The sequence below is a fragment of the Chenopodium album genome, chromosome 24 (genome assembly GCF_948465745.1).
Source record: "Chenopodium album chromosome 24, dcCheAlbu1.1, whole genome shotgun sequence".
Taxonomy (NCBI): domain Eukaryota; kingdom Viridiplantae; phylum Streptophyta; class Magnoliopsida; order Caryophyllales; family Amaranthaceae; genus Chenopodium; species Chenopodium album.
In genome coordinates, this window is record NC_137857.1 from 33,114,146 (window position 1) to 33,141,871 (window position 27,726).

General features: G+C 35.1%; 4 protein-coding genes and 2 pseudogenes across 5 annotated transcripts; 2 read left to right on the forward strand and 4 right to left on the reverse strand.

Moving 5' to 3' along the window:
• Positions 1 to 1,093: 1,093 nt before the first annotated feature.
• On the reverse strand, positions 1,094 to 3,439 carry LOC145612092 (putative receptor protein kinase ZmPK1; annotated as a pseudogene).
• A 2,898-nt stretch (positions 3,440 to 6,337) lies between these two features.
• On the reverse strand, positions 6,338 to 10,568 carry LOC145612623 (putative receptor protein kinase ZmPK1). Its single transcript, XM_081667958.1, has one exon. The coding sequence runs from the start codon at positions 8,974 to 8,976 to the stop codon at positions 6,562 to 6,564; it is 2,415 nt and encodes an 804-aa protein (XP_081524084.1). The 5' UTR covers positions 8,977 to 10,568; the 3' UTR covers positions 6,338 to 6,561.
• Positions 10,569 to 11,550: 982 nt separating this feature from the next.
• Positions 11,551 to 13,536, forward strand: LOC145610885 (putative receptor protein kinase ZmPK1; annotated as a pseudogene).
• A 771-nt stretch (positions 13,537 to 14,307) lies between these two features.
• On the reverse strand, positions 14,308 to 18,582 carry LOC145610140 (putative receptor protein kinase ZmPK1). Its single transcript, XM_081665407.1, has one exon. It carries the CDS (start codon positions 16,995 to 16,997, stop codon positions 14,583 to 14,585), a length of 2,415 nt encoding a protein of 804 aa, XP_081521533.1. The 5' UTR covers positions 16,998 to 18,582; the 3' UTR covers positions 14,308 to 14,582.
• An 821-nt stretch (positions 18,583 to 19,403) lies between these two features.
• Positions 19,404 to 22,060, forward strand: LOC145610141 (G-type lectin S-receptor-like serine/threonine-protein kinase At2g19130). Its single transcript, XM_081665408.1, has one exon. The coding sequence runs from the start codon at positions 19,547 to 19,549 to the stop codon at positions 21,932 to 21,934; it is 2,388 nt and encodes a 795-aa protein (XP_081521534.1). The 5' UTR covers positions 19,404 to 19,546; the 3' UTR covers positions 21,935 to 22,060.
• Positions 22,061 to 22,157: 97 nt separating this feature from the next.
• LOC145610143 (EH domain-containing protein 1-like) lies at positions 22,158 to 27,652 on the reverse strand. Of its 2 annotated transcripts, none has more exons than XM_081665410.1 (16): positions 27,354 to 27,652; positions 27,146 to 27,225; positions 26,296 to 26,364; positions 26,085 to 26,142; positions 25,422 to 25,474; positions 25,294 to 25,336; positions 25,152 to 25,213; positions 24,570 to 24,683; positions 24,344 to 24,446; positions 24,202 to 24,251; positions 23,962 to 24,090; positions 23,615 to 23,866; positions 23,424 to 23,503; positions 22,910 to 23,036; positions 22,682 to 22,825; positions 22,158 to 22,587 (listed from the first exon to the last, which is right to left on the reverse strand). In XM_081665410.1, exons 1-16 carry the CDS (start codon positions 27,436 to 27,438, stop codon positions 22,402 to 22,404), a joined length of 1,635 nt encoding a protein of 544 aa, XP_081521536.1. In that variant the 5' UTR covers positions 27,439 to 27,652; the 3' UTR covers positions 22,158 to 22,401. The 2 variants fall into 2 exon arrangements, with proteins under 2 accessions (XP_081521536.1, XP_081521535.1); XM_081665409.1 differs by having other exon boundaries at positions 25,294 to 25,339.
• Positions 27,653 to 27,726: the final 74 nt, after the last annotated feature.

Consider the following 27,726-nt stretch of genomic DNA (forward strand, 5'->3'; position numbering starts at 1 on the left):
TTCAATATTATGTCGGTTACGTGTTTATAAACCTCGGGTCCACAATAACATTATTGTGGACCAGGTTCACGCAAGTCTTTTTGTTGATTCCATATGGGACTATCATATTGAAACGGAGGGAGTATCTTGTTTATGTCAACCTGTTAAAATAAACAAGCATAACAGATCAAGTCTAATCTAGCTAACTATTCGAATGATTTCATAAATTGTTGTACAAACATGCCTTTTTCGTGGCCGGATGAGGCAACATTAGTTGGTGGTCTCGGGGATTAGCAACTTAACTCACCGCTCTCTCATATTCGAATTTTCTTATACTTCTGTGTGTGGATCGATCGACCAATATGGTCTCTTAAAGAAAGAGTGTCATACTCATACTCCGAAATTAAAGTTTGGGTTTTGTTTCGTAGTTTCTATGTATGGAAGAATTCCACAGGCCACAATGCCCACAAACAACCAAAATAAAGACTTCGAAGACTTTGAAAATATTAGGAGTCATACATTAATAGTTGACGTTTTATTTTTCTTTCTTAGACTTTGCCTTGTCTTTCCCTAAGAAAAGGAAAGTCCTATCATGTACTAATTTACGTATTCATTAGTATAAAGCTTCAAAATTCTGCTTTAAATTAAAAATTAACTCCTATAATACAATATATCTGAGTATATAGGTATCTAGGTAGGCTGGTATGATCTCTTATGTATGTAATAATAAAAAGTTGTGTAAGATGAGCATAAAATTAAACTATAGTTCACTTATAGCAGGATAAATCTTATAAACCTAGTAAATATATGTAGTTGTGTACTACTGAAAATGTGTTGAGCCCATGAGCAAACCTACATGTGACTGAAAGTGTTGTCCCACATTGAAAGAGAAATATTGGGATGTGTATCCCACATTAAAGAAAGAAAAAATTCGTGTCCACTTTATAAGGTTAAGGGGCTACTCCCCTCATTGCCATATGGTTTTGAGGTGGAACCTCCTTGGTCGTATAAAGTGGATACTTGTGACGGGTATGGCCCAAGCTCGTTTATCAAAATGCATCTACATTATTAGATGTTGCATGTAATTAAATTAAATGAGTACTACAAATATAAGTCACACATAGCCTAGGGTATCTACTGATGCAGTTTCATCTTGACAATCTGCAAAGTCCTATCTCGATCAACTTAGCAGCTTGATTCTTGCTGAATTTTCCTTCCAACCTTGGATCGACCATGTCTTCCATCCATGAGTCCTCTCCATTTTGCAATTTTGTTTTCGCGAAGCTTACAAAGGTTGAAAATTCTGTAACCTCTTCTTCACCAAGGCTATCATCAACTGCACAACTCGTTAGACGAGTTCCTTTCACAAGCTCTAGTACCACGACAACCCCATAACTATATACATCAATCTTTGCAGTGAGTGGCAGGTTCGTTGTCCATTCAGGAGCCATATAGCCTTTTGTGCCTCGTATTTGTGTTAAATTTGATAGTCCATGACCACCTCGATGACACAATTTTACAAGGCCAAAGTCTGAGATTTTAGGCTCAAAACCGGAGTCTAAAAGTATGTTTCCGGGCTTAACATCACAATGGATAACCCATTCGAGGCACTCATGATGAAGGTAAGCCAAACCTTTCGCCGTGCCTAATGCAATTTTAAACCTCTTTTCCCATTCAAGAACAACAGAGTTGTTAGAGGACGAGAACAAGTGGTTGTCCAAAGATCCATTCTCCACGAACTCATAAACCAAGAGCCTATGTTTCCCTTCGGAACAAAAGCCCCAAATTCTTGCTAAGTTCATGTGGTTGATCCTGCCAAAAATGCTCACTCCTATCCTTGAAAGACGTTTTCCAATTTCTTTACTGCAACCACCCTTTCATCGGCCAAAACACCCTTGTAAACGGCTCCAAACCCTCCTTTTCCTAGAACTTGCTTAAATTTTCCGGTTGCCCTCTTGAGCTCGCCATAGCTAAAATTCCTAAACTGAGTAGTAAGCATATGATATCCCTCCTCCAAAGAAGCCGAAATCACATGTTTTCTAAAAAAGAAACACCAACTTGCAACCAACATTATGACTTCGATTGTACCAATAGCTCCACCAAATGAGTATACATACACCCACTTAAAGCTTCGAGTTGAGGCAACATTATATGAATTAGGCAAGAGTACTACCTTTGAATCCCCACAAGCCAAACGCGACACATTAAGGATACTTCGATTGACCTCTAATACTTTTACCCTTGTTGGAATTCTAAGGTACAAACTATCATCTGCCATATTATACCCATTAAAAAGATCACCTTTCGTGTAACAAGACCATGACTCACCTCTTATTACATGTTTAAATGCTCGACAATGACAATCCCCTAAGCATAATTGTTGACAATCATTAAATGTAACGTTTCTTGTATAATTGAGATCAAATCCATAGTAATCGACATGGGGTAACTTAAGAAACTGAGAATCATTACACCCCTTTTCGAATTTAGGCTTGCATCCCCTGCTCCAATCACTCGAATTTACGGGTTCATAGTATGGAGGGCACGCACATTTTGGGTCCGGTGTATAAATACAAATCCCATTCCTACCACATAAACCATGAACATTACATTGTTTAGCAATAGCCTGCCATGTTACAACCCATAACCCCGACGAATTATTCAAGCTATATAACCTCAAATTACCATCATAATCCATTGTTAACCTTCTTTTAACCCCCAAACTCGAATCTAGACTACGAAATTCTAGCGAATCACTAGAAACAAAGGTTCCTATATCATTAAAACTTGCAACCCTACTACTATAGTAACTAGTTCTACCATTACCCCATATGGTATAATCAGGATTAGGCCAATATATGCTCGTAAATTCGGGGCCATCATAAACCATTTTAAGCACATTATCATTATCTAAAAAGAAACTATAATATCCAGGATTAAAAACAAAGGGTGATATTCGAGAAATCAGTTTATTGTTCTTAGTAAAAGGTTGATTAGGGAGCAAAGTATCAGTAGGAAAATCAAAGCTTTGCCAAAGAATATTACCACTTTTGTTCTTAAGGACAAGGTTCCCGGAGTCTAGTAGCTCGACTCGATCAACACTTGTTGAGGAAGTGTTTGTTTGCCAAACATTTGAGCCATCAAGGTCAGTTAAGACTAATGCACCATCTTTCCTTAGGGTGAACCTCGAGGCTCGGCCATTGACGGGTTTTACGGGATTAGCCGTCCAAATGACGGTTTTATCCTTGGTGTTGGTGTACCAAATTGAGAGATAGTAAGCATGGGTGGTTTCATTGAAAGTGTAGAAGCCACAAGTGAAGGTTTTATCAGGGGAGAAGAGAAGGTTTGAAACCGATTGCGAATTTTCGACTAATAAGGAAGATCCTCTTGAGATATAACTTGAAGATGTTGCTAAAATGAAGAAAAAAGTGGTGAAGAAGAAGATAGTTAGGATGCCCATGTAAGATTTTTCATAAGCTAGCTAGTGTTTTATAATGCCCAAAATAGCAGGTACTTCATATTTATAAGTTGATCCATTTCAACTGTTCACATTTGGTCATTTTCCAACGTAAAACCAACTTAAACTTCTTTAATTAAATCTTAATTTTGTAGTCAATTTTCAACTCGTATGAGCTAAAATTACAAAAAATTAATACAATGAAACATTGAAACTAATGAAATTAATGTAATAAAATCTAAATGCAATTGTGTTTATTATTATTGTATATGTAAATAACGTGGAATATGCGACTAATGTTACGAATAAATAAATAAACGAATAAATAAATAAATAAATTCACATAAAAATACAAAGGAAGTACTCGTATGTATGTATGTCGTTGATAAAACTCATCGAAAGTCATGATAAGAAATCGAAGTCGGTCTATTCAACAATTGCAAGCACTATAGCACTAATAGTAGCACTAGCACTACTAGCACATCAAATACGAAACTTCAAACTTCATTTGTTGGGTTGATTTTGTATACTGTATTTATTTGTCTCATTTAAAAAATATTCTATTCACAAATAGAGTAAATGAAATTTTGATCATGAATTTATTCATCTATTTTAACCAAAAAAAAGGGACGAAACATGATAAACGGGTCTGGACCACACCCGTCACAGCTATTCACTTCACACAATCAAGGTGGTTTCACCTCAAAACCATATGGCAATGAGGGAAGTAGCCCCTTAGCCTTATAAAGTGGACACAATTATCTTCTTTCTTTAATACTACGTGTGAAATACACATCCCAATACAAACTCTCACTTATAAACTCAATTGATGTTGGACAACACACCACTCACATGTGGGTTATCTCATGAGCTCAAAAAACATGCTAAATTCCCTAAATTCAAAGTGTTTTATTTAACACTATGTTATTAGCCTATATGGCTATATGTGCTGAAATTACGTCAATAAATCTAATACAGTACTAGTATACACTTCGTATGTATCTGTAATATCCCTACCTTATAAAAAGTAGAAAATTACTCTTATGAATAGTGTAATGCCAATTATACCCTTTAAAATGTGTATTTACATATATACCCTCATTAATATGTATAAGTTTTTTTAATGAATAGTATTTTGACAATTATACCCTCTAAAATATTTAATTATGTACTTATTTGCTCTCATGCATTAATGTTAGTTGTATTGGACATTTATACCCATAAACATAGTTGTTTACATACCAAAAACTAAATTTGTTATCTTAAAACAATCCGAAAGAGCTTCTAGATATGACTAGCTATGCGCGCGATAGCTGCCCTAGTTACTTGAAATGAGTAACAATGCTTCTGTCTTCAATGCTTTTAGATTTAATGTCTATGGTGATATTGATGTTGATTGGAATTTCTTTGATGTATGTTTAGTTTCTCATGTTAAACTAGCATGTAATGCCGTTGCTCATCTTATAGCAAGGTGGGATACGGGTGTGAACTCTGAATATGTACGGTTGAGTTCCTTTCCCCAAAGCATTCTTACTTTGGCGGAAATGGATATTTCCTAAGTATTAAAAAAATAAAAATAAAAATAAAAAGTTCAGAGGATGAATGACGACATTGAAAAGGCCATGTATGAATATGCTGTTTTTTTTTTTTTTTTTTTTTTTTTTTGAGGAAAATATGAATATGCTGTTGTCATTTATCAACCAAATATTTTTGGTCCATAATAATTTGATGGTCCCAAAGTTTCATATAGAAATCCTTTTTAATAAGATATTTTTTTTTTAAATTATATTTTTGACATTATACTTGAAGTTAGATCAGAAATGGGCATTCCCTCAATAAAAAAAAAAATAAATAAATAAAAAATCGGAAATGCACATTATATTTTTGACATTATATTTTTGGCGGAAATGGACACATTTCCTAAGTATTATATGCTCCGTTTGCCTCAAAAAAATAAAATCAGAGGACGAATGACGACATTGAAAAGGCCACGCACGAATTTGCTGTTGTCATTTATCAACCAAATATTTTTGGTCCATAATAAGTTGATGGTCCCAAAATTTCATATAGAAATCCTTTTTAATAAGATATTTTTTTTAAATTATATTTTTGACATTATACTTGAAGTTAGATAGGAAAAAACCATATTTAAGTCTTGTTCTATTCACCTTTAAAGAAATTATATTTAGTAAATAATTTCAATTCATTACAAAAAAAAGTAAAATTTCAGTAATAATTATTTTAGTTCAAATTTTGAAAATTGTACATAAAAAATATAATAAGAAATCGAAAAATAATTTAAATTCAACAAATTTTAATTTGGAAATAAGGTGAAGCAAATAAGTCCTTAATTACTATATAGTATTATTTTACTTATGAAGGTAAAAATATCATATCCTAGAAGCTAGGATAACACGTTTGAAGTACATATTATTGTCGAACAATTTATAATTTTAAACAACTTTTTGAATTTTTTTTAAAAGAATTACTTCTCTGATTTCAATTAGTATTATATACTCATGGATCACAATACTCCACTACTCTATACCCAATATAAACTTTGTGTTATTTTTCTAAAATAATATGTTATTCATTTATATACTTTAACATCATGTAAAAAAAAAAATGCATTTATTAAAATAACATGTACTTATTTTAAAAATAACATATATAAAAATTGAAATAATTAAAGGTTCATATCAAAGTAATTTAATTTTATAAATCTGGAGTACGGTGAAAGGATCAAAGTTGGAAAAAAAAAAAAAAAAACAACTTGCAAATATAAAATAACATATATTTATTTTAAAATAACATATAAATAAATTAAAATAACAAGAAATTCATATTAAAATAACATAAATTTTATAAACCTGAAATACCATGAACACGGTACCCTAGGAGTAGAGTAGAATTTGCGTTTTGATTTATGTTTTTAATTTATATGCATACAATAACACATTAACATACATACAAGCATTCTCGCCAAAAAAACAAAAAAACAAATAAAAAAACTTACATCCAAGCATTTTGCTAAAAAAAAAATAGAATAAATATCCAAGCATTATTTTTAAGGAGTATATACTAAGCACTCGAACATAACCAAATTGTAGTTAATTATTGTTGAGTCACATATTTGCAACTTCATCTTCACACTCGGCAAGAGCTTGGGCAACTGATTCCATAGTTGGACGCTGGTTCCTGTCATCCTCGACACACAAAAGACCTATCTCAATCATTTTACCTGCTTGGTTTCGACAGAATTTTCCTTCCAATCTCGAATCTACCAAGTCGTCGATCCATGAATTCCCTCCATCTTGCATCTTACCTTGTGCAAATCTCACAAAACTTTTCAATCCAAGCATCTCCTCTTCTTTAGCATTATCATCGACTACCCAACTCGATAGTCTAAGCCCTCTCACTAGCTCTAGTATCACTACTCCGTAGCTGTAAACATCAACCTTTGATGTAAGAGGAAGGTTTGTTGTCCACTCGGGAGCCATATACCCTTTCGTGCCTCTCATCATGGACAACTGGGATAGCCCTTGGCTATCGCGTTGGCATAACTTTGCTAACCCAAAGTCTGATATTTTAGGCTCGAAATCACTGTCCAAAAGTATGTTTTCAGGCTTTACATCACAATGGATAACCCATTCTAAGCACTCGTGATGAAGGTATGCTAAGCCTTTCGCGGTACCTAGTGCTATCTTGAATCTCTTTTCCCACTCAAGAAGGATGCTTCTAGTGGGGGAAGAGAACAAGTGTTTGTCTAAGGATCCATTCTCGACGTACTCATAGACCAAGAGCCTTTGTATCCCTTCCGAACAAAACCCCCACATTCGAGCTAAGTTCATATGATTGATCCTACCAAATGTGCTCACTTCTGCCCAAAATTCTTCCTCCCCATGGACTACATTTTCGAGTTTCTTCACTGCTACCACCCTTTCATCCGCCAAAACACCCTTGTAAACGGCTCCAAACCCGCCTTCTCCTAGAACTTGCTTGAATTTCTCCGTTGCCCTCTTGAGTTCCCCGTAGCTAAAGCTCCTAAATTGACTAGAAATATTCCGGTACCCTTCTTCCAAAGAACCCAAAGTCCCATGTTTCCTGAAAAAGAAACACCAGCTTGATACGAAAAGAATGACTTCAATTGCTCCAATAGCCGCACCAAATGAGTATAAATATGCCCACTTAAAGCTTCGAGTTGAGGCATCATTATACGACTTGGGTAGGAGTACTATCTTCGGATCTCCACCTCCACAATCCAAACGCGATACATTAAGGATATTATTGGACTCCGATGTTTTCACTCTTGTTGGAATTCTAAGGTACACACTTTCATCATATATGTAATTGTGCCCATTGAAAAGGTCACCTTTCGTGTAACAAGTCCATAACCCGCTTCTTATTGCATGTTTAAATGCTTCGCAACGACAATCCCTTAAGCAAAGTTGTTGACAATCCTTAAATGAAATGTTTTGAGTATAATTGATCTCGAAACCATAGTAATCAACATGAGGTATCTCAATAAATTGAGTATCATTACATCCCCTTTTAAATATAGGCTTGCATCCCTTGCTCCAATCAGTCGAATTTACAGGTTCATAGTACGGAGGGCATGAACATTTAGGGTCAGGTGTATATATACAAATCCCATTCCTACCACATAGACCATGTATATTACATTGTGGAGTAATAGCTTGCCATGTTACGGTCCATAACCCGGACATATCATTCAAGCTAAAAAGCCTCAAATTCCCATCATGATCCATTGTTAACCTTCTCTTAACCCCTAAGCCAACATCGGAAGCACTGAATTGTAGTTTATCACTCGATACAAGAGTGCCTGTATCATCAAGAACTGCAACCCTAGTACTATTGTAACTTGTTCTACCATTTTGAAAGACATTGTTATCAGGATTAGGCCAATATATGTTTGAAAATTCAGGGCCGTCGTAAATCATTATAAGTACATTTTCATAATCAAAATAAAAACTAAAATAGCCAGGACTAAAAACTTGTGGGGATATTCTAGAAATCAATTTTTGGTTCTTTGTAAAAAATTGATTAGGTAACAAAGTATCAGTTGGAAAATCAAAACTTTTCCAAAGAATTTTACCACTTTTGCTCTTAAGAACAAGGTTTCCGGAGTTAAGAAGCTCGGCTCTATCAACCGCGAGTGATGAAGTATTTGTTTCCCATGCAAATGAGCCATCACGGTCAGTTAAGACTAGTGCACCATCTTTCCCTAGGGTCAACCTCGAGCCACGGCCGTTTACGGGTTTATCTCGATTAGCCGTCCATACAACGGTTTTTTCCTTGGAGTTGGTGTACCAAATTGAGAAGTAATAGGCATGTATGGTGGCATTGAAAGTGTAGAAGCCACAAGTGAAGGTTTTGTCCGGCGAGACGAGAAGCTTCGATGAAGCATCTTCGACAGTCAATGAAGAGCCTCTAGGTAGATAATTTGAAGGTTTGGAAGATGCTGAAAAGAAGTAAAAATTGCAAGTAATTAAGAGGAAGAAGATTATTTGAGCTCTCATGATGATGGTTTAGTGGGTGTATTAGGCAAATATTATTTTATTAGTGAAATAGTGAATAGTAATCGTAATATATACAATAATAGTACTCTATATTCCTTCAATCCCTCTAAGTTTGTCTAAAGGTTTGGTGTCGTGTTGAGTTTGCCTCATACCCTCTTTATAGGGAAAGCGAATGAGATTAAAGACAAGAAAATGACAAAAAATAAATAAATTCCACATCCGAAAGTTCCAAAAAATAAATGACAAAAAATAATTAAATTAATACAAAGTTTAAATTTGAAAATTATTCTTTGGAGGGACGAATAGAGAAAGAAGGGTTCAAGAGAATAGTTGCTTTCCGATTCTTATGAGTTTCGTTTGTTGAATAGTTGTGACTTGAGACTTGCTAGTAAATGGTGAAATGTATGTTACAATTCTGCTAAACTTCACGATTACGTAACTAATACGGTCCAAAGTAATAACAAGTCAAAGGTAGTACAATTTTTGTGACATTGAACATGATTTATACGTAGTACATACAACCATCCGCACAAAATAGGGAAAGCAAATGAGATTAAAAATAAGAAATGACAAAAAATAAATAAATAAACCCCGCATGCGAAAGTTTCAATCAAGTTTTTTAAACATTTGAAAATTATTCTTTGGAAGGACGAATAGAGAAAGAAGGATTCCAGGGAATAGTTGCTTTCCGATGGCCATGAGTTTCATTTGTTGAATAGTTGTGACTTGAGACTTGCTAGTAAATGGTGAAATGTATGTTACAATTCTGCTTAACTTCACAATTACGTGACTAATACGGTCCAAAGTAATGACAAGTCAAAGGTAGTACAATTTTTGTCACATTAAACATGATTTATACATAGTACATACAACCATCCACACAAAATAAAATAAAATAAAAATCTTCATGAAAATAATGGTTGGCTCTAATAGTGTCGTAGGCTCAACGGTGTGTTAAAGCCACTTGTATCATTATCACCCTTACCTTGATGTCTTGAACTTTTCAAAGATATTTGGGTCTTAATTTTTTGTACTATAGAATTATGTAAGAATATTTTTTTGAAAAAAGTTATGTTCTAGATTGAATCAAATTGCCCCGTCAAAGAAATTGAATTAAAATGGATTAATCCGTATAAATTATTGTAGGGTTCTAAGACCTGGGTTACATTGTCTGATCGATTGATTTACATGCCACAACATCCAACACTTTCATACAACATGCGTAATAACAATACTAGTGTGGCATTCTCACTATAATTCACAGTGGAGTTTCAATTACACTTCCATTTATCGTTCTTCTATATTTGACGTACACATTTTCGTGTCGGGCTTGTGATGAACTCGTGTCAAGTTGAACCATATTCGTGTTGGGCTTGTGAGTGACTTGTGTTGAGACGGACCATTTTTGAAATTTGCTTGTGTCAATTTAGTGACGGACTTGAATTGTGTGGAGTCGAACCATTTTCGTGCCAGGTGAGATAGGATCATGCTCTTTAACTACCAATTCCTAGTATGTTTTTAGATCAACCTTGTTTTGACTATTGAAAGTCTTACTGGCATGTTTTTTGAATATTTGGGCAAGACAAAGGGTCAAACCAAGGAAGACCTTTGAGCTATTCACACCGAAGGACCAAAAACCTTCTTTGAATTTATACTCGTAATTAAAAACTACTGAGTAACTCATACGTTTAGAATTATTGTATTTATGTGCAGTGGCTATGTGCGCAAGGACCCAAGAGAGTTTACTTAGAATATTATGAGCAGAAGATATTTTATAGAAATTTTTTTTTTTTTGAGGGAAATTATTAGAAATATTTCTTCCTTCTAAATTGATAACTGTAAAATGATTTAATAACTTTTTAAGTGTTACTTGTATATGTAAGCTTTTATTTTTAAAAATGTAAAAGTAGCCAATAGCCATATTAATTGAATATTTTTAGCACGAGAATACCGCTACTATAAATATGAAATACCCTTGGCCTTATACTGTGTCATGTGTGCATTTAAATAACAAAACTACTCAGGCCCATAGTTTGTACATTAAATTAATACAAAGTATAAACTATAGGATACTGCCTATGCAGAGAAATTGAAAATTAAGGAATTGAGGGTTTGTGGTTGAAATTGGCCGATTGACAACGAAGAATTATATTAAGTCAAAGCATCTCGCACATATAGAATTCAAAAATACTGGTCATCTGAGCAAACATGCATTAAAACGAATCTAAAAATTCCCTAAACTTATATAGAGTATTATTTTTTATATATAGATAAGGATTCATAAAAATAATTTTTAAAGGATGAAAGAAATACAAAATTTTGCATCACTCTATAGTCTAAACTTAAACTTATAAATTCTTTTTTTTTTTAACTTAATATCAAATTAATAAATACCAAGTTGTCAATAAATAATTTAACCTATGCCATTATTGAAAAAAGTCAATGGTCAAACTGTCAAATGTCAAAAAACATACCAATAATTCAAATGATAGCCGCCATTAAAACACCTTCCACCACTCACACCTCAAACCCCTCCAAAATCCCAAACAATCCCTCCAAAAAATTAAAAAAAAAATGAAATTCCAATTAATTCTCCTTAATTTCCTAATAATCAACCTTCTAACATCTTCACCATCTTCCTCTGCTCAATCTCTTTCCTCCTTCAACACCTCAAACTTCCCATGGCAACCATCTCAGAACAAAACCCTTGTCTCCCCTCACTCGGCTTTCGCAGCCGGCTTTCGACACTTCCCGGGTTCTTCAAACCTATTCACATTCTCAATTTGGTACCACAACATATCTGATCAAACCATAGTTTGGTCTACCAACTGGGATATCCCTGTTCAAGCATCGGCTTCCTTAATCATCACTTCTAATGGTCAGCTTCGGCTAACCAACGGCTCTTCTGGGCCCACGATCTGGTCCACCCCAGCTTCGTGAACTCGAACTCCACCGGATTGTTTCTCAGGGATGATGGGAATTTGGTGTTTGGTGTTGGAATTCTTGAAGTAAAACCAAGAAAGTTACGGTGTTTATTCCTTTGACGGTTGGGATTTAATGGCTATTGAAATCCCTTAATTTTAGCTTCCTCTTATTGCTAATTTAATGGGCATTATTGCTGATTAATGTTGTTACTTAAAGACTAGCCGTTACCCTTTTAATGTTGATTAAAGCTAGCTCTTATTGGGGATTAATGGGTGGATGTTACACCACTTGATTGATGACTATTTCCCCTTAATTGTTGGTTGTTTTTACTCCCTCCATTGCCTTATAAATCAACATTATTCACCTCCGAAAGCTATGACAACAAAACCATCCATCTTTAACTTCTTACCTTCTCTTAAAATATATCCCTTCGGTTTTTGGGCAAGTATTTTGAATTCCAGTCGGGTTTGTGAGTGCACACAAATTCCGGCGCCGTGCTTATCTTGGAGGGCGACCGCTTGATGTCTACTGCACCGGGGTAGTGCGGAATCGTCTTTTAGGTCAGTGGTTTACCACGACGCGGCAATTGTCAATTGGTCTACACAACATTGAGATAAGTACTTTCGTTTAATTTGCTTATCTACTAACATTTGGTTCTTGGCAGAGTTTTGATCACCCAACTGATACTTTTCTTCCAAATCAAACTTTTGGAAACGGCACTGTTTGGTTTCTAGAAATGGGAAGTTTAGCTTTAACGGGTCAAGTAGTTTGGTTTTTAATGGGTCGGATTCGTATTGGACTGCCGCTAATCCATTTGTGAGTTTTGGTGTTGATGGGCTAGTCCAACAAAATGGTGGGAACCCGATTACTTTGGCGGATTTCGGGCATAACCAAACCCGAAGACTTACCTTGGGTGATGATGGGAACCTTCGTTTCCTTAGTTATGACCCGAATAAGCACACATGGGCTCCTGTTTGGATTGCTGTGCTTGATATTTGTCAAATACATGGTTTATGTGGGCCGGGTTATATTTGTTATAGTGATGGGTTAACTTTTTCGGGTTACAAATGTGTGTGCCCACTGGGTTATAGGCGGAGCACTGGGTCAGACTCATGTGTGAGAAAGAATCCGATTGTTGATATGGGTAAAACCAAGTGATTGTTGATATGGGTAAAACCAAGTTTTTAGGCTCGATTATGTTAACTACTCGGGTGGGTCAAATCAAACTAGTGTAAAAACACTTAAATTGGCTAATTGCAAGTCTAAGTGTAGGGCAAATCAAAGATGCCTCTGGTTCGGATTTAAGTTTGATGGGTTGGGCTATTGTGTGCTCCAACTCGATAGACTGTTGAACGAGTATTGGTCCCCGGGTACGGAGATGGCTTTCTATCTTAGGGTGGACAATTCGGAAACCGATCCAAGTAACTTTACGGGCATGTCGAAAGTACTTGATACTACATGCTCGATCCAATTTAGTTTACCGGATCCTTCTGCGGAGTCCAACAGGATGACCCGAAATATAGTAATCATAATTATCCTATTTACCACTGAAATTGCTGGTGCAGGATTCTTGTAATATTATTGTCAAAAATATTTAACAACCGTCAACCGTGCATTGCACGGGATTTTAACCTAGTATATTATATATATATATATATATATATATATATATATATATATATATATATATATATATATATATATATATATATATATATATATTATAAGTTCAGAGGACGAATGACGACATTGAAAAGGCCACGTACGAATATGCTGTTGTCATTTATCAACCAAATATTTTTGGTCCATAATAAGTTTATGGTCCCAAAATTTCATATAGAAATTCTTTTTAATAAGATATTTTATTTAAATTATATTTTTGACATTATACTTGAAGTTAGATCGGAAATGGACATTATATTTTTGGCAGAAATGGACATTTCCTAAGTATTATATGCTCCGTTTGCCTTAAAAAAATAAATAAAAAAGATTTAGAGGACGAATGACGACATTGAAAAGGCCACGCACGAATATGCTGTTGTCATTTTAATAAGTTGATGGTCCCAAAATTTCATATAAAAATCCTTTTTAATAAGTTTTTTTTTTAATTATATTTTTGACATTATACTTGAAGTTAGATCAGAAAAAACCATATTTAAGTCTTGTTCTCTTCACCTTTAAAGAAATATTATTTGTAAATAATTTCAATTCAGTACCCCCCACAAAAAAAATAAAAAAAAATAAATAAAAAATAAAAAAAAAAAACAAAAAATCAGTAATAATTATTTTAGTTCAAATTTTGAAATTGTAAAGAAAAACTATAATAAAAAATCGAAAAATAATTTAAATTCAACAAATTTTAATTTGAAAATAAGGTGAAGCAAATCATTCCTTAATTACAATACAGTATTATTTTTCATTATGATGGTAAAAACATCATGTCCTAGAAGCTAGGATAACACGTTTGGAGTACATATTATTGTCAAACAATATATAATTTTAAACAACTTTTTTAATTTCTTAAAAGAATTACTTCTTTGATTTATGTTTTTAATTTATACGCATACAATAACACATTATACAAGCATTCTGGCCAAAAAAAACAAAAAAACTTACATCCAAGCATTTTGCTCAAAAAAAATATATATATGTATCCAAGCATTATTTTTAAGGAGTATTTGTCACATATTTGCAACTTCATCTTCACACTCGGCAAGAGCTTGGGCAACTGATTCCATAGTTGGACGCTTGTTCCTGTCATCCTCGACACACAAAAGTCCTATCTCAACCATTTTATTTGCTTGGTTTCGACAGAATTTTCCTTCCAATCTCGAATCTACCAAGTCGTCGATCCATGAATTCCCTCCATCTTGCATCTTACCTTGTGCAAATCTCACAAAACTTTTCAACCCAAGTATCTCCTCTTCTTTAGCATTATCGTCGACTACCCAACTCGATAGTCTAAGCCCTCTCACTAGCTCTAGTATCACTACTCCGTAGCTGTAAACATCAACCTTTGATGTAAGAGGAAGGTTTGTTGTCCACTCGGGAGCCATATACCCTTTCGTGCCTCTCATCATGGACAACTGGGATAGCCCTTGGCTATCGCGTTGGCATAACTTTGCTAACCCAAAGTCTGATATTTTAGGCTCGAAATCACTGTCCAAAAGTATGTTTTCAGGCTTTACATCACAATGGATAACCCATTCTAAGCACTCGTGATGAAGGTATGCTAAGCCTTTCGCGGTACCTAGTGCTATCTTGAATCTCTTTTCCCACTCAAGAAGGATGCTTCTAGTGGGGGAAGAGAACAAGTGTTTGTCTAAGGATCCATTCTCGACGTACTCATAGACCAAGAGCCTTTGTATCCCTTCCGAACAAAACCCCCACATTCGAGCTAAGTTCATATGATTGATCCTACCAAATGTGCTCACTTCTGCCCAAAATTCTTCCTCCCCATGGACTACATTTTCGAGTTTCTTCACTGCTACCACCCTTTCATCCGCCAAAACACCCTTGTAAACGGCTCCAAACCCGCCTTCTCCTAGAACTTGCTTGAATTTCTCCGTTGCCCTCTTGAGTTCCCCGTAGCTAAAGCTCCTAAATTGACTAGAAATAGTCCGGTACCCTTCTTCCAAAGAACCCAAAGTCCCATGTTTCCTGAAAAAGAAACACCAGCTTGATACGAAAAGAATGACTTCAATTGCTCCAATAGCCGCACCAAATGAGTATAAATATGCCCACTTAAAGCTTCGAGTTGAGGCATCATTATACGACTTGGGTAGGAGTACTATCTTCGGATCTCCACCTCCACAATTTAAACGCGATACATTAAGGATATTATTGGACTCCGATGTTTTCACTCTTGTTGGAATTCTAAGGTACACACTTTCATCATATATGTAATTGTGCCCATTGAAAAGGTCACCTTTCGTGTAACAAGTCCATAACCCGCTTCTTATTGCATGTTTAAATGCTTCGCAACGACAATCCCTTAAGCAAAGTTGTTGACAATCCTTAAATGAAATGTTTTGAGTATAATTGAGATCGAAACCATAGTAATCAACATGAGGTATCTCAATAAATTCAGTATCATTACATCGCCTTTTAAATATAGGCTTGCATCCCTTGCTCCAATCAGTCGAATTTACAGGTTCATAGTACGGAGGGTATGAACATTTAGGGTCAGGTGTATATATACAAATCCCATTCCTACCACATAGACCACGTATATTACATTGTGGAATAATAGCTTGCCATGTTACGGTCCATAACCCGGACATATCATTCAAGCTAAAAAGCCTCAAATTCCCATCATGATCCATTGTTAACCTTCTCTTAACCCCTAAGCCAACATCGGAAGCACTGATTTGTAGTTTATCACTCGATACAAGAGTGCCTGTATCATCAAGAACTGCAACCCTAGTACTATTGTAACTTGTTCTACCATTTTGAAAGACATTGTTATCAGGATTAGGCCAAGATTTGCTTGAAAATTCAGGGCCGTCGTAAATTATTATAAGCACATTTTCATAATCAAAATAAAAACTAAAATAGCCAGGACTAAAAACTTGTGGGGATATTCTAGAAATCAATTTTTGGTTCTTTGTAAAAAATTGATTAGGTAACAAAGTATCAGTTGGAAAATCAAAACTTTTCCAAAGAATTTTACCACTTTTGCTCTTAAGAACAAGGTTTCCGGAGTTAAGAAGCTCGGCTCTATCAACCGCGAGTGATGAAGTATTTGTTTCCCACGCAAATGAGCCATCACGGTCAGTTAAGACTAGTGCACCATCTTTCCCTAGGGTCAACCTCGAGCCACGGCCGTTTACGGGTTTATCTCGATTAGCCGTCCATACAACGGTTTTTTCCTTGGAGTTGGTGTACCAAATTGAGAAGTAATAGGCATGTGTGGTGGCATTGAAAGTGTAGAAGCCACAAGAGAAGGTTTTGTCCGGCGAGACGAGAAGCTTCGATGAAGCATCTTCGACAGTCAATGAAGAGCCTCTAGGTAGATAATTTGAAGGTTTGGAAGATGCTGAAAAGAAGTAAAAATTGCAAGTAATTAAGAGGAAGAAGATATTATGAGCTCTCATGATGATGGTTTAGTGGGTGTATTAGGCAATATTATTTTATTAGTGAAATAGTGAATAGTAATCGTAATATATACAATAGTACTCTGTATTCCTTCAATCCCTCTAAGTTTGTCTAAAGGTTTGGTGTCGTGTTGAGTTTGCCTCATACCCTCTTTATAGGAAAAGCGAATGAGATTAAAGACAAGAAAATGACAAAAAATAGATAAACCCCACATGCGAAAGTTTCAATCAAGTTTAAATTTGAAAATTATTCTTTGGAGGGACGAATAGAGAAAGAAGGGTTCGAGGGAATAGTTGCTTTCCGATTGTTATGAGTTTCGTTTGTTTAATAGTTGTGACTTGAGACTTGCTAGTAAATGGTGAGATGCAGGTTACAATTCTGCTAAACTTCACGATTACGTAACTAATACGGTCCAAAGTAATAACAAGTCAAAGGTAATACAATTTTTGTGACATTGAACATGATTTATACATAGTACATACAACCATCCGCACAAAATAGGGAAAGCGAATGAGATTAAAGATAAGAATTGACAAAAAAAATAAATAAATAAACCCCACATGTGAAAGTTTCATTCAAGTTTTTTAAACATTTGAAAATTATTCTTTGGAAGGACGAATAGAGAAAGAAGGATTCCAGGGAATAGTTTCTTTCCGATGGCCATGAGTTTCATTTGTTGAATAGTTGTGACTTGAGACTTGCTAGTAAATGGTGAAATGTATGTTACAATTCTGCTTAACTTCACAATTACGTGACTAATACGGTCCAAAGTAATGACAAGTCAAAGGTAGTACAATTTTTGTCACATTAAACATGATTTATACATAGTACATACAACCATCCACACAAAATAAAATAAAATAAAAATCTTCATGAAAATAATGGTTGGCTCTAATAGTGTCGTAGGCTCAACGGTGTGTTAAAGCCACTTGTATCATTATCACCCTTACCTTGATGTCTTGAACTTTTCAAAGATATTTGGGTCTTAATTTTTTGTACTATAGAATTATGTAAGAATGTTTTTTTTTTTTGAAAAAAGTTATGTTCTAGATTGAATCAAATTGCCCCGTCAAAGAAATTGAATTAAATTGGATTAATCCGTATAAATTATCGTAGGGTTCTAAGACCTGGGTTACATTGTCTGATCGATTGATTTACATGCCACAACATCCAACACTTTTATATAACAACATGCGCAATAACAATACTAGTGTGGCATTCTCACTATAATTCACAGTGGAGTTTGAATTACACTTCCATCTATCGTTCTTCTATATTTGACATACACATTTTCGTGTCGGGCTTGTGATGAACTCGTGTCAAGTTGAACCATATTCGTGTTGGGCTTGTGAGTGACTTGTGTCGAGACGGACCATTTTTGAAATTTGCTTGTGTCAACTTAATTAGTGACGGAATTGAATTGTGTCGAGTCGAACCATTTTCGTGCCATGTGAGATAGGATCATGCTCTTTAACTACCAATTCCTAGTATGTTATTAGATCAACCTTGTTTTGACTATTGAAAATCTTACTGGCATGTTTTTTGAATATTTGGGAAAGACAAAGGGTCAAACCAAGGAAGACCTTTGAGCGGCTATTCATACCGAAGGACCCAAAACCTTCTTTGAATTTATACTCGTAATTAAAAACTACTGAGTCACTCATACGTTTAGAATTATTGTATTTATGTGCAGTGGCTATGTGCGCAAGGACCCAAGAGAGTTTACTTAGAATATTATGAGCAGAAGATATTTTATAGAAATTTTTTTTTTTTTTTGAGGGAAATTATTAGAAATATTTCTTCCTTCTAAATTGATTACTGTAAAATGATTTAATAACTTTTTAAGTGTTATATGTAAGCTTTTATTTTTAGAAATGTAAACGTAGCCAATAGCCATATTAAATATTAATTGAACATTTCCAGCACGAGAACACCGCTACTATAAATGAAATACCCTTGGCCTTATACTGTGTGCCTTTAAATAACAAAACTACTCGGTCCATAGTTTGTAAATTAAATTAATACAAAGTACTCGTATAATCTATAGAGAAATTGAAAATTAAGGACTTGAAGGTTTGTGGTTGAAAATTGGCATATTGACCATTTTTTTTCGAAGAATTATGTTAAGCCAAAGCATCTCGCACATATAGAAATTCAAAAATGTTGGTCATCTGAGCAAACATGCATTAAAACGAATCTAAAAATTCCCTAAACTTGTATAGAGTATTATTTTTTATATATAGATAAGGATTCATAAAAATAATTTTTAAAGGATGAAAGAAATACAAAATTTTGCATCACTCTATAGTCTAAACTTAAACTTATAAATTCTCTTTTTTTTTTTAACTTAATATCAAATTAATAAATACCAAGTTGTCAATAAATAATTTAACCTATGCCATTATTGAAAAAAGTCAATGGTCAATCTGTCAAATGTCAAAAAAATACCAATAATTCAAATGATAGCCGCCATTAAAACACCTTCAACCACTCACACCTCAAACCCCTCCAAAATCCCAAACAATCCCTCCAAAAAATAAAAAAAAAAATGAAATTCCAATTAATTCTCCTTAATTTCCTAATAATTAACCTTCTAAAATCTTCACCATCTTCCTCTGCTCAATCCCTTTCCTCCTTCAACACCTCAAACTTCCCATGGCAACCTTCTCAGAACAAAACCCTTATCTCCCCTGGCTCGGCCTTCGCAGCCGGCTTTCGACATTTCCCGGGTTCTTCAAACCTATTTACATTCTCAATTTGGTACCACAACATATCTGATCAAACCGTAGTTTGGTCTGCCAACTGGGATATCCCTGTTCAAGCATCGGCTTCTTTGATCATCACTTCTAATGGTCAGCTTCGGCTAACCAACGGCTCTTCTGGGCCCACAATATGGTCAACCCCAACTTCAGTGAACTCGAACTCCACCGGATTGTTTCTCAGGGATGATGGGAATTTGGTGTTTGGTTCTTGGCAGAGTTTTGATCACCCAACTGATACTTTTCTTCCGAATCAAACTTTTGGAAACGGCACCGTTTTGGTTTCTAGAAATGGGAAGTTTAGCTTTAACGGGTCAAGTAGTTTGGTTTTTAATGGGTCGGCGTATTGGACTGCCGCTAATCCATTTGTGAGTTTTGGTGTTGATGGGCTAGTCCAACAAAATGGTGGGAACCCGATTACTTTGGCGGATTTCGGGCAGAACCGAACCCGAAGACTTACCTTGGGTGATGATGGGAACCTTCGTTTCTTTAGTTATGACCCGAATAAGCACACATGGGCTCCTGTTTGGATTGCTGTGCTTGAGATTTGTCAAATACATGGTTTATGTGGGCCGGGTTATATTTGTTATAGTGATGGGTTAACTTTTTCGGGTTACGAATGTGTGTGCCCACCGGGTTATATGCGGAGCACTGGGTCAGACTCGTGTGTGAGAAAGAATCCGATTGTTGATATGGGTAAAACCAAGTTTTTAAGGCTCGATTATGTGAATTACTCGGGTGGGTCAAATCAAACTAGTGTAAAAACACTTAACTTGGCTAATTGCAAGTCTAAGTGTAGGGCAAATCAAAGATGCCTCGGGTTCGGATTTAAGTTTGATGGGTTGGGCTATTGTGTGCTCCAACTAGATAGACTCTTGAACGGGTATTGGTCCCCGGGTACGGAGATGGCTTTCTATCTTAGGGTGGACTATTCGGAAACCGATCCAAGTAACTTTACGGGCATGTCGAAAGTACTTGATACTACATGCCCGATCCAATTTAGTTTACCGGATCCTTCTGCAGAGTCCAACAGGACGACCCGAAATTTAATAATTATAATTATCCTGTTTACCACTGAAATTGCTGGTGCAGGATTTTTGTTTTGGGCCTTCTTGAAGAGGTATGTGAAGTACCGAGATATGGCCCAAACACTTGGGCTTGGGCTATTGCCAACATCTGGGCCCAAAAGGTTTAGCTATGCTGAAATAAAATTAGCAACAAAGGATTTCTCTAAGGAAAACATCATAGGAAACGGTGGTTTTAGTGATGTTTACATAGGAAAGTTGCAAGATGGTCGTCCAGTGGCTGTTAAGTGCTTGAAAAATGTCACCGGAGGTGACGCGGAGTTTTGGGGTGAGGTGACTATCATAGCACGTATGCACCATCTTAATTTGGTTCGTTTATGGGGCTTTTGTAATGAGAAGGGTCGTAGGATTTTGGTCTACGAGCATGTCCCTAATGGATCACTCGATAAATATCTCTTTAGATCAGGTCACGATGTGTGTGATGGAAGAGACGAAACAAATGAGACAGCAGCAATGACCGGTGTCAAGCAAAAGCCGATACTTGATTGGAATATCAGGTATAGGATTGCCCTCGGTGTGGCAAGAGCAATTGCATACCTGCATGAGGAGTGTTTAGAATGGGTCTTACATTGTGACATTAAGCCAGAGAATATACTTTTAGGGGATGACTTTTGCCCCAAGGTAGCGGATTTTGGGCTGTCTAAACTGAAGAAGAAGGAGCAGATTGTAACCAAGTCAAGGATTCGTGGCACACGAGGCTACCTAGCGCCTGAATGGGTGAAAAATGACTCAATCACCTCCAAAGTTGATGTGTTTAGTTTTGGCATGGTACTTTTGGAAATTGTGACTGGGGCAAGGAATCTAATTCAAGGACCTTCCTCTGTTGCAAGTGAAGAATGGTATTTGCCACATTGGGCATTTGAAATGGCAATCGAAGAAAGGAGGATAGAGGAAATTCTAGATCGTCAAATTAAACACTCTTATGATGGTAAGACGCACTTCAAATTGATTGAACGTATGGTGAAGACAGCAATGTGGTGCGTTCAGGAGAGGCCGGAGATGAGACCATCCATGGGAAAGGTTGCTAAAATGCTTGAAGGCACTGTGGAAATCATGGAACCACCAAAACCAACAATTTTCTACATAATCTAAGCAATGAGAATAACTATGTTAATACTCTTTCCAAAGATCTTGTAAAATCATAATATTGGTTAAGCACAACTTAAATTGTTTGTTTATATTATCTCAATGTATGAACCAAATGGCAGATTTTTTAAATAGTATTTCCTGAAAAATGGATCAATATCATCAACAAGCAAAAGGACTTCTCCGGCAGATTAGTTCTAAAATAAGGACATTCATCTATAAATAAGTATTGAGGTTCAAAATCAAGCATTTATATGAATACCAAAAATAATTTTCATCAAAATTACCAAGCAGTTTGTTCATTTATCCCAGTTGCAATGGACATTCACCTGATAGGCACCGGAGATGGCAACATGGCTTGCCTCTTATATAAAATCCATTGAATTACAGTTAAATAAAAGCATACCACAAAACTATCTACAAAAGCTACGTGTCGTAGCCATCAAGTTCAGATTCTGGGGTTTCGTTCAAATTTACTCATATGGGTTTCTAAAATTCTTGAGTAACTCTGGAATATCATAGCCAAGCATGTCATCAACAGCTTGAATCATCTTAGGTTTCAACTTTTCAAATTTGTCAATACTATAGCCACCTAGAACTTCCCTGAAATGCTCCACATATGGAAAATCGCCTGCTGGCAAATGGAATTCCCTCTGAACCTGTTTCGCAAAGTTTCAACGTACATAGCATGTGAGGATAGAAATGGAAAAATGAGAAAAGACAAAAAAGAGAGATACAGAAATGAATATAAACCTTGAGAAATTCATCTTCAAGATTATCAATTAATCGTTGTTGAGCTTTAGCCTTCCCCATCATCGAAGGCATCTCTTTCTTCAAGTGACTAATTATGTAAGCGTGAATCTTAGCTGCTCGAGCACGTTTCACAAATTCATTTATCTGTATGATAAGACAGTAAAATTAGTCTCTGGTCAAGGAGGGAAAAGATATGAGCAAAATTTTTTTAAAAAATAAGGGGCATACTCGTCTATCACAAGCTTTCTTTGGAATGTCCTTCAAATCAGTAAGAAGGTCATTCTGCTCTCTCTCAAAAAGATCCTTTCCCATTGGACCAATTGCTTCAGCGTCAATAGGCTTGTCATTGAATGAACTGAAAAAGATGAATCATGGCTTGATTATATTGATTTAGCACATATTAACATCTCCAATGTTTAATTGCATTAAATTACATATTAAAGCTTAGGTCACAAAACCTCAAACCACCAAAAGAAAGAGAATAAATTAATATAGAGGACTCAGCTCTGAAGAAAATATAATTAAGGCTTTAAGCACTAGGAGGGAGTAAATGACATGAGCTGAAGCCTGAAAAGTCGGTTAAATGAATGACAAAAGCTAGTCTAAGCAACAATGATTAACAGTAGTAATATAGTATACAAAGGACCCAGCAGTTTGTTACCATGGATTAAGATATTTCAGACATAAGATAAACATGCAAATCTGATTAGCCAATAAGTTAGAACCAAAAGGCAATACTTACCCAATATAAACACGAGAGACCTCAGGGGTATTTAGGACCTTCCCAAGCGACCACATCAACGCACCATATACTCTCATTAACTGCAATATATAAAATAGGCCACAATCATTAAATCCTTTTTAAAAAGTTATTTTAGATAAGTAAAAATCCATAGCCTATAGGACTAAGGATTTGTAAATCAAAGATCTTACCTGCTGGGTATCGACTTGGTCAGCTTTATTCAGAACAACACGGATTTTGTCATCATGACCGCGCAGAGATGAAATTACTCGCTTAAACTCATCACTTATGTCAAGTTTGTGAGGATCAAACAACAAAAGGATAAGGTCACACTTTGCAGCAAACCATGAGATCACTCCAGTAAAGTCATAGCTTCTCTGAGTTCTCTGCTTCTCTCCAGACAGAACTCCGGGTGTGTCAACAAAAGTTATGTGCTCCAACAGCTGATAAAAAAGATGAAAGTTTTTTAAATTAGCAAGACGCAAATTAACAGCTCGACTGCTTGACAGTAAAAATGAACTGTAGATTAATCCCTTACAGGATGTGGCATTTGCGAACACTGGAATTTTGATAAGAATGCCCCGCCAAAGTTTGTGAGACCACTGAATGGCATGTCCGCTTGAACAGCAATCGTGTTCCCAGGAACGCTCCTCTCATCAGGTCCAGACTGAACATATGACAAAACTTAGTTAACAAAAGGAAGAAGAAAGAAATGGACATTGCTTTTGATCTGCAGGATCCAGACTCGACAAAAAATATAATGCAAGCTGGAGAATACCATGACGACAACAAAACGATCTGTAGTAGGCTCTGGTCCAATATGAGCTCCTGTTGAAAGTCGGACAGCAAATAGTTCATCAGATAACCGAAAATAATGGGTCTGAACACAACTGGATGCACATGTATGCAACGTAAATGACCTGGATATTCACATTTCAGCAAATGCTTTATGAAGGTAGTTTTCCCAGTAGAATATTGTCCCAATAGCATAACCATCGGTTTGGCATCAAAATCACTGTTTGTCTGCAAAAAAAAAATACTGACTTCAAATTCAACAGCATAAATACTGTATTCATACAATCACACCGCTTACAAAAAAAAAAAAAAAAAAAAAAAAAAAAAAAAAAACACTGACTTCTAACTCACCAGTGGAGGTGAAACAAAGTCATGAAAGCGGTAGGTAGTCTCCAATGGCTTCAACTTCTCAATGTATAATCTCTTCAAACCATCAACTATGGAAGTTACTGCACTAAGGGGTATCTGGCACAAGATAATATTGAGGGGAAAACATCACTGAAACAATCAAAATCAATAACTCTTATATGGAGTATGTACGTAGTACATAATTTTAAAAATACCCACAAGTATATCATATTACTAAAGAAAACAAAAATTGCCTACCAAGAAAATAAGCTTATAAGTCTATTACAAAGATTCATTTCTAATGATTCTGCTTAATATTTAAAAAGACATTCCTGGAAACACTATTTTAAAAGAATAACACACACTCACATTGCAAAACAACACTTGTGGGTAATTCGAGGAAATAAGAAGAATATAGAAAATTATAACAAGAAAACAAATGGTAGCAAATGCATTGTTGCAAGCCTTCTTAAAAGACACATGCATACATGCTCCAAGTTCCTCAGAGAAACAAAAAACAGCAACTGAAACCAGAAAATATAGAGAAATGAGTGAAATTTCTGCTACAACTAAGCATGTCATTACCTTCTTTGAGGGCTTTGAACTGAACCAATTCGATGTAGGTGGTGACTGTTGTTGAGGAGATCCTTCAACATTAATAATAAAATGATTAGTAATAACTTAGATGGAGCCTTTTTACAACTTGTGCCAAATGAGCAGGCCTAACCATTTATTTCAGGTTCAACATATGTTGTCGTAGTCTTCTTCTTCTTCTAATAACAGAACAAGCATATTAGCTATATATTGATAATAGATAGAGTTAAATCAGTTATAATTTTAAGAGATAATACTCACAGCAAGTAGCGCATCCAGCCCTGCCATGATAGGGAGTTGGATGTCCTCCATAGCTAAAAATCACCGCCAATAAAATACAGTTAATTAATCGTATGATGGAAATATAAAGTATGATACCAGGATACAAATTTGCAGTTTATCAGGCAAATGCTACAATAGAAGTATGAAGGTTGTCCAGTTCATAATGCTTACTTTAAGTACAAGAGCAATGGATAACAAATTATGACAAAAACAAGTTCTAACTGCAGGCAACATGCCTAAGAAATCACTACCATTAAGGAAGTAAAAAAAAGTTGGAAATTCTATCTTGAGCTTGTATTATCGATTAGATTCACCCATAACCCATGATTTAAATAAAAAAATACTAGTATAAAAAATAATTGAAGCAAGCAAACCAATCAGTACATATAGACATGGTCTGACATGTGATATGATACAACAAAATCAAGATTTTAATGGTATGTACAATGCAATCATTTATTAAAGCCATTTAAATTCTTAACAAAATATGTCAAAAGTCATAACAACTTGATATATCAAAAATAGGGGAGAGGGTGGCTGAGCAAAACAGGTAGGAAAGAATGGTAAAACTTTTTTGCAATGACTTTTAGGCTAAATCTGCAATTTAATGAGCAAAAACAAAATATTCACTTAGACACTTACCTGCATTACTCAGAAGATCAGAAGTCAGCTCCTTTCCAGCTTGAGCCAAAGATATAAGCTGTAAAGATAAAATAAAAAACATTCCATCTAAGAATATCGAATCACTATATTCACTATAACAGTGAATAATTCACATAGTGCCATAAGTTACACCTATGACTTAAACTACGCTATACAAAATAAGCATTGACTTCAACTAATATATACCAACCTGCATCGCAGCAACAAATTCTTTAAAGCCCAAGTAACCTTGTCTCTTGGTATCTGCTAGTGCCCATACCTTAAAAGGATATATGTTAGAACCATGTCAAAAAGCAATCACTTTCCACTCATGCTTAGTAATAAATGTGTTGATCACCAAAACTTTTATAGCCTACATATTGAGCTGATTAACATCTACTCAATAGACAATAAGTTGATTGACAAAATTATAACACCTATTGTATAATAGACGGTAACTTGAGAATTCCCCATCTACGTCATGTTGTCACCCTAGGTGAGCACATCGTTACAGCATTTGGAATACAAAGATCGGAATAACTGAATGATCTTCCGAGATAATTTTATGGAGAAGCCATAACATCACAGCTCATGACACAAGATAATATTTCGTAGGAGATTACATAATCATTTAACATGAACCATAATCAAGCTTCACTGAGCTCAACTCCTATCAAAATACTCTTTGATCACTAAAACATTCACCAGTCAAGTAAAATAAGAGAATGAATATTGAGTAAATACACAACAAAACAACACCACCAATTGGCTTACATCGAATTCGGAACAATCCCATTATCAAACAGTTTAACATTCCATAATCCATACAGTTAGTGAGTTAGAGGTTGTTAACAAAGTTTTAGTGAAATGCTCAAAATGAAACAGGCAATAGAATACTATAATTCTCAAAATTAAATAATTGAGCAAATATCAAAACTCAAAATACCCATTCATCAAAACTAAAACATAAAATTTCAACTGAAAACTTCAGCTGAAATAAGAACCCTAGAAAATGTATAATTTGAAAGAAAAAAAAAAATCGACAAATTGTGTAAAATTACCTGCTTAAGGTCAGATCGGGACAAATTAGACATGGAAAAAAACTTGGTTGCATCATTTCCAGTAATACGACCATCTCCATCTACCCAGAAAAAATAAATAAATAAAAACACAGTAATTCATAAAATTAATTCAAACAACAAAACCCAAATTCAAAAAACAACAAAAATAAAAATAAAAAAATGGGGAAATTGATGAAAAAAAAAATACCTGAATCAGCAACTGGAAACCATAGCTGATAAATTTTCTGGTGTTCTTTAGAGCATGTAGAAATTGGGCCAGTAGTTATCTCCATTTTTTAGGGGTTTTTTTTAAAGAATTTTTAAAAATTGAATGAAATTGATTGTTTTACTTGAATATATAATGCAAAAATTCAACGAGAAAACTTAAATCAATTGAAAAAAAAAAAAGAAAAAAAAATTAAAAAATTGGGGAAGCTCCACTTTTAGTGTGATTTGGAAGAAGAGCTAACTTTAAAATTTTGAAATGGAGGAAGAGACAAACAGGAGAGGCGGAAATTTTCAGAGGCTTTATTTAATGGAAAAAGTGTCACTGTTTACTTCATTTTTACTGTAATTTTTTC